Source organism: Chondrus crispus, genomic scaffold (assembly GCF_000350225.1).
Source record: "Chondrus crispus Stackhouse genomic scaffold, scaffold_612, whole genome shotgun sequence".
NCBI lineage: Eukaryota > Rhodophyta > Florideophyceae > Gigartinales > Gigartinaceae > Chondrus > Chondrus crispus.
The window spans coordinates 12,140-19,740 of record NW_005178609.1 but is presented as its reverse complement, the minus strand read 5'-3'; the positions used below and the strand labels follow the sequence as shown (position 1 = coordinate 19,740).

Sequence of the window (7,601 nt, the reverse complement as noted above, 5' to 3'; positions counted from 1 at the left end):
TGAGAGCCGGGAAGTATTGGCACGGGAGTTGGCATCGAATGCCACGAGGGGATTGCATGATTTGTCTCAGAAACTGCAGCAGCGTGGCAGACTGGCGCAGGATTTGAGGATGTGACAGGCAGTGGTCGCGCTAAGGAATATGCTGCTCCCAAATATGGACCAGATTGTATCGCCTTTCCAGAGAGCTCGACGCTCAAAGGTGACGTTGGTAGGGTTGCTAAACTCTCGGCTGGGCAGGGAGGGGAGGAGGAGGCCGGGGTGGGCTTGGCGCGCGAGAACGACGGCCTCGAGAAGGAAGTAGAGCTGGTTGCCGACGTGGCAGTGCGGGATGACGACTAGGAAGGTGTTTGGACGGCGGGTGACCACGCGCGTGGGGGGAATTGTGGCCGGGTGGTGGCCGGTAGGGGATAAGGCGGCGGTGAGGTTGCGGGGGCGGGGGGTGTTGCATGGTACGCGCGAGGGGAAAGGACGCTGGAGTAGAGCAGACCGCAGACGACGAGGATGGAGAGAATGCGGCGCACGATGGCGCGTCGCGTCTTAGTGAAACATCGAGGTCGAGGCTGAACGCGTGACCCACAGCGACGCACGCGGGAGCCCAGCCTGCGTCCAGTGTGGTAGCCTTGTGTAGAAACCGGCGCGCGACCTTGGTCTTGCCGCACGCAAGTAGTATTAGCTGACGGCCATCCAGCTGACGGCGCTCTTCGGATCGCGGTCCACCAGCGAGTGGGCTTCTTGCAGACGATGAATAACGGCACCCGACTTGCGAAATTCGACGAGCAATGGCGAGATGAGGGAATGCCACTCCGGCGGCACTCCGCATGAACTACGGCGGGGGCATACTACTGCAGTGGCACTCCGCATGTGATACGACAGCACTGCACGTTTGACCCAGAGTTCCGCCCTGCTGTACCTACTGTTACATACACACTACGTAAATACTACGATTGCACCCCTAGTCCTCCGATCACACTGCGGGTAGCCTACGAACGCCAACAGTATGGTTGCTAGTGATCACCGCCTACTATCTACATCACTGCAAACTACCAACCTCCAAACACCCTCCGCCCGATCCCGCCACCGACCTACACCGCTCGTCCCCAACATGAAATGTGATGATAATGCATCATCGATGCCATCTCCTTCGCGGGCTCCCTCTGTTCGACAGTATCATTCTCATGACGACATTCTTGTCTTTCATACCGCCGCTGCACAATAGTAAACACCAGATATCCAGAGCTCACGTCAGCCCTCTCGATTTCTCATCATTCTGTTCTTTCTTGTACTTCAGTTCCGGGTATGGTTCAATACCCATGTCCATGCCGTCCATATCGCTCTCCCTTTCCCTCCACTTTGCAGCCGAGTCTTCGAATTGCAATTGACAAAATGTACGAAGTGCATTTTAATTATGTCCCTGTCCACGGCGCCCGCGCAAAACGCGAATTGCGACCATCTCCGGAGGTCCATTGCGAGATCAGTAGCCGATCTGAGCGCGAAAAGTCGTCAACAAAGTAACAACGTTTACGGCCTCTTCTCGCAGTTGACCGGCTTGCGCTGGCGCCCCTGTACTCTCCCCGTGTCGGTACAAAGTGATCTACCACGCTAATCAGCCGCTGGACGATACAAATGTCTTCAACAGTAACCGCGGAGAAGGCGTGTTCCGATTCACAATTTTTGTGGACTTGGCGCTGTTCCCCGACTTCCAATCCAGAAGCCCATTCCAGGAGAGCTATTTGGTACTTCGTTTGCCAGTGTGGCCTCCTTTTCGAAAAGTTCAGATCAACTTCAAACTCCACGAGTTTAAGAACCCTTCCGTAATACACCGCCAACATTCCCCCAACCTCCATCTCGCATGCGACATGCCAACTTGCTCTTATTCGCGAACTGCTGTCGGACCCATTCCAATCACGCAAGCAATAATAGGAGGAAGCCGTCTGCGTGTCCGACCCGCATAGGAAGCGCACACGCGGCCGGACAACACAATTGTCCACCCCATCTAAAATAGCTTGGGCCTCCTTCCCTGTCATTCCGTCATACTTGCGCAAGAGGTAACTCTTCAGACGAGCAAGAAACTGAACATCAGCGCTATTTTCATAAGACAGCCAGCGCCTGTATCCTTTGCCCTGCATCTGGAATCCTCCTTCCTCAACCACCTCCTCGTACGCGGCGACGTTGGACGCAAACGGTTCAGAATAGTACATTTTGTACGACTCTCCAAATAGTGCGCTCTTGAAGAGGGACGCTGATGCGAGGTTCTTCGCTCTGAGTCTCCCAACAATCCAACCGATATACCTCTCCGTCCAATATTGGGAGTACCCCACTGGGTGTCCGCTCTCCCGAATGCCTTCTTCGAGGTGCAAGATCAGGTGAAACACGTACTTGCACATGTTCATTCGGGCCACGTCATACTTGTAGTAGTGCTCCTCGTAGTGCCGGTAGAAGTCGCGCGCGAGTCGGCCAACCTCAGAAATGTCCTCTTCTGTCAGGACTGGCCTCCAACAAAGATCCACTAGTTCAACGAACAGTGCCCATCCTGATAGGTATGTCTGTGGTAGGTACCCGTCTAAAACAATCAAGCTGTAGCGCAGTACAAAGTCCTTAAGCTCCGCAGACTTCCAGTCTTTGAATCTTGTAATCGGTCTTGGGCGTGCCCCAACCTCGCTCGCAATACCATCCCCAAACTTCCGCAACTCAGCGTCGATATCTCGCATTGCAGCCCGTCCCAGCACATAGTCATCACCTCCATCGCCGCACCAAAGTCGCAACATGCCCTTACTGATGTTGTAGAAGAGGTGCATAAAATCGATCGGGAAGGACACATACGGCAACAAGTTTGGTAGTCGAAAGAGATTTGACCCTTCTGATATTCCTGCCGAGACTTGGAGCTCTGCTTCCCGCTGTCCGAAGAGCGAGGACAGCTTCTCAATTGTTGCTGTAGATTCTTCAACCGTGCGCAGTGGAAGAAACTCCACATCATAGCGTTCTGATACGTTAACCCCATCTCCAACCTTAATTGGGTAGTAGTTGTGGCGATTCTCTGGGCACCATATACCCTCAATTGTACAAAAGCGATACGGCAACTTCCCTTTGTGGCCCTTTAAGCCAGATAACTTTTTGACCGCTGGGAGATCACCCGTAACCCACAAAATGTGCACTCGCACCTTCCGTTCAACGCCATCATAGAATTGAAACATACAGCCCCCATCAGCGTTGAGATCCTCGATCTCCTTCAGCAGAGGCTCCATGAAAGATTGTAAATTGCTTGGCTCGGAGGGGCCAGGGACAAAGGCAAAGGGGAGAACGTTCTTGACACTGAATCGTAGATGCGGAGCCAAGTTGCACACGATGGCCGCAATGGGCCAGACATCATAGGACTTGTTCCTAAACGCTTGGAACCCGTCAGTTGAAACTGCTAGAAATATATCGTCTTGCACATTGTCCTCTCCGCCATAAATATTGCATATCCGCTGGTACGCCTTTGTGTCGAAGAAGTCTCTCGATCGTCCATCATCATTGTATTCCTTCGAGCTCATGTACCCGTACAGTTGGTCACAGCGCTGCTTATCGAGAAACCAGTCTTGCAGTCGTGGTTTTAGAGTCATCCATTCCATACCAGATACACGTTTGGCGTTGAGATCCGGCTTCCCTAAACCACATACATTACAGCTCTGAATGCTTTCCTCGAAGAAGCACATGTGCCCTGGACACACTGCATACTTCTTGACGCCGTCCGACATACCCGAGTCCTTCTTGAGGTGTGCAGCAATCGTTTTCCATGTTTTGTATGGCGCGTGGATGAGGCTGAGGGTGTCCTCCATAACACTTTGGGTCAAGCCGTGTTTGTAGAATAGATCAATCCATCCGCGGCACTTTGTTGCCCATAACCTAAACGCAGACTGCTCCGATTCTGGCATGTCTATCGGTACGTCCAAATCGTCCATGTTACTCGATTCTGTCTCAGACATCGCACTGTCAAAATGCTCGAGATTCGAATCTCCAATGTCGAAAGGACTACCACCTATGTCCTCATCCTCCCCTTCATCTTCCAAACTCCATCCATCGTCAAACGCAGGTCCCGTATCACTAATAGGTTCAGCAATACTAATATGTCCGGATACTTGCTGCGTTGCATCGCCAGAGACATGTGCTTCGTTACCAGGCGGTTCCCAACTTCCAGGTTCGTGTTCTACGGGCACGTCAGGCTCCACCAGTGCATCAACCGCAAAAGGGGTCGGGGCCTCCTCAGGTCCGCTGTGCCCTCCGATTGCATCTGAAATCGGGGATTCGTCCTCGACAAATTCATGCGGCCCATCCAAACTCATTTCGCTGGGTGTATGTCCAGACACACTTTCAGACACGGCCATATCGTTGCTGGCGTGGAGGGGTACAGGGCCTCCGCCGCCAGCTCCTTGCGACGCATTTGACAATAAACTTTGCGCTATTGCCTCATACCGCGCCCGCACTTCTCCGTTGTCTTCCTCCCGTGGTCCCCATGGTAGAATAATATCCCGTCCCTCTGTGGCTAGCCGCTTATTTGCATATCGGCGATGTTGTAGCATCGTTGTGCGTCCTACTCCTCTCCCCGGCGGATAGCAGCGACATTTATACTCCGGTAAGCAGACAAACGTTTTCCCCATCTTCGAATTCACACTTCCAAAAACCACGCGACCTAAAACGTCTATCCGACGTTCTTATCTCAGGGCAAGCCGCTCAAGAGACCGTATGCAAATTAGCCGAAACAATTCTCCACAGAAATTTGCCTGCGGTCAGTGCGGTGGCATGCCTTAGAATGGATCCGGAGGTAGAATTTTACCCGAGTTCACACGTATGCAGATCGCGGAGGCGAAGAAGACATCAGAACTTCCCAGAGAAAAAGTCTCGCGACATGTAGAATGTCATATGCATAGCACCATGGCTTCCAAGACCCCAAAAGACACATTGTTCCATGGTTTCTTGCCGCTCACTCATGGCAGAGTGGTACTGTGTCCTCCACTCACTTCGTAAAAAACGCCGCGAAGGCGACGAAGCGCAAATCGTATTGCGTTCTGCAGTGCGACTACCGTATCGGCGCAAAACGGTCCCCGACTCCGAAACTCTCAACAATGACGCATCACAATCAGCCATAAAAAGACAACTTCCCGTCTCCTCGTTTCTTTCACTCTTCGAATCGCAGTTCTATTTCCCCGTAATCCCGTACGCCCCAATCCGTCCAAACGTGATGCCGGCAACCACATCCTTCGAGAGCATGCTTGAGCGTTTCATGGAACAGCTCTTTTGCAGATGGTCGAAAGACCTTTCTAAGATTCACAAGCGATTGGACGCTCTACATCCCAGTACCACCCTGCCCCCGATCCCAAGCGCAAAGCGCGGCGAAGTCGGCTTCAAGCGGGAGGTCAATGTAACGCTGGTCCTGCGTGATGCGATCGATAAGGCAAACGCAAAATTCCTGACGGACAAGAAAAATACATTCAATTCCCAGAAGGTTACGCTGACAAAAAGTTGAACACAGACGCAAAAGATGCACTTGATCTTCTCATGCTGCAGAACATAGGCGATGATTACGGGAGACTCAATTGGAAGTCCGCCTCACGCACCACCCACCGTGAACAGTGCGAAGCTGTAATTCGCCTGGCAGCAGAATCACGCGACTTCGTTGTATTCCGGCAGACGGCCTTCTACTGGGCGATTAGAGACCTTGCTGACCAGAAAATGAAGTCCAAGGGTCGCCGGAACCCAAGCGCAATTGATGGAAATGTATCGGCTAACGATGAGCCCGCACATGCAGCGCCTCCTTTCAAACGCGCAAGAATTGACGAGAGGGCGTCTGCAGCACCACTGCAGAATGTCGATCCGAACATCCCCAAGTCCACGACTACCCCTGCGACGGCTTCGCAGGGTATAGGTCGTGGAAGTGGACGTGGGCGTGCAAGTCGTGCTGGACGTGGACGAGGGCTCGGACGTGGGAGTGGGTGTGGTCGTGGACGTGGGCGTGGGAAAGCCTCCACCGTTGCCTGAACTTCTGAGCAAAAGTCTTCGAACAGCGGGGAGGAGTGAGTGGTGCGGATAGCCAGGCGGTGGGGAGGATGGTGGTTTGGGTTGCATCGAGGAGGAGTGAAGAGTTTGTGCGGAGGGCGTGAAGTTTCATGACCAGCACATGTATGACGTCAATTTTCAACCGTGGGACGATTTATCACAAGCGCACACGTTTCAAAAAATGGAGGAAGAGCCGAGTAGACTCTTGAAGTTAGCACGCTACCCGCGATACCCGCGAGTTTTTGGCTACATACTGCAAATTTATGTACCGTCAGATCTTCTGCTCGCTCTGCTACTGTACCGTTACGTACGAAGTGGCCGTATATTATTGTTTTCTCGATGTTTCCGCTCCTCCCCGCGGTCCGCGCAGCACGCGGTGGCGACCACCGACCAACGTTTGCTGCTAGTGTCCCACTCTTTCGCCAAGGCACGAAGCTCTTGGGGCTTCATACCGCCGCCATTCAAGTATCACTCATCTCCACATCCCCAACCGCTTTAACCCCATCTACTGCCACCGCTAGGCTCATGCCACCCATCACCTCCGCGTTCCTCTTCCCGTCCTCCCCCCCGAACGGGCAGAAAACATAATGGCTCGTCGCAACGTCAAACTCAACGCACCCCTTCCCCCCGCTTCGGACCATGTCTTCCGGCATGAGCAACACGCTGCGCCCATACCAATCGCAGTACAAATCCAGATCCTCCTCGCTGCCTCGTGCCTTCCAGTTGTAGCACGCCAGTCGCCCGTACTTGTCGGCAGCCGAGGGACCCTTCGACGAAAGACCTGAGTCGGCCTGCGTAACATCTCCTTCCATGTTGCTCCAGGGAGAATGGTTGCGTTCGTTGGAGCTTCTGGAGCGGGCAAGAGGTAAGTTTTGAATTACTGTCTGGGGGGCGGTTTTGTGAAGGCTGTGGATGGTGTGGGAGACGCAAAAGTTGTCTTTGCAATTGCGGAGAAGCTAACATTCTTCTTGTACACGATTATATTTTTGTCGCCATTTGCGTGCTGCAGCACAATCATTCGGCTGTTGCTGAGATTCTATGATGTCGATAGCGGGTCAGTGCTGATCGATGGCGAGAATGTGAAGAACTGTTCTCAGGAGTCTACGCAAGCAAATTGGAGTTGTCGCCCAAGATACGGTACGAAATTCTATCGCTCATGAGTGGAGACAAATGCGAGCGAACGAGGTGCCCTTCCATGTCCTGTAATACTAACAATGTGGGCTTTTCTTTTTTTCTTCTCGGCGTCTTTGACAATTACATTCAGATCTTGTTCAACCGATCTCTGCGATTCAATATTTCATACGGCAAACCGGATGCATGTGATGCTGAAATTTATGACGCTGCACGTTCGGCTGCTTTGTGAGACTTCGTTGATTCTCTCCCGCTGAAGCTAGACACCCTTGTCCGAGAGCGGGGAGTGCGCCTATCAGGAGGGGAACGACAGCGCGTAGGGTGCGCCAGGTGTCTGGTCAAGGGACCAGCTATTGTTCTGCTTGACGAGGCGTCGTCATCATTGGTAAGTGCTGAGCACTGTTCTGAAAGAAATTTTTGTGGCACTTTGGCTATACGCG

General features: G+C 52.8%; 1 protein-coding gene across 1 annotated transcript; it reads left to right on the top strand.

The window, feature by feature from the left end:
- Nucleotides 1-6,857: 6,857 nt before the first annotated feature.
- CHC_T00000742001 (hypothetical protein) lies at nucleotides 6,858-7,353 on the top strand. The gene is made up of 3 exons (XM_005710683.1): nucleotides 6,858-6,895; nucleotides 7,040-7,167; nucleotides 7,295-7,353. The coding sequence occupies exons 1-3, from the start codon at nucleotides 6,858-6,860 to the stop codon at nucleotides 7,351-7,353; spliced, it is 225 nt and encodes a 74-aa protein (XP_005710740.1).
- Nucleotides 7,354-7,601: the final 248 nt, after the last annotated feature.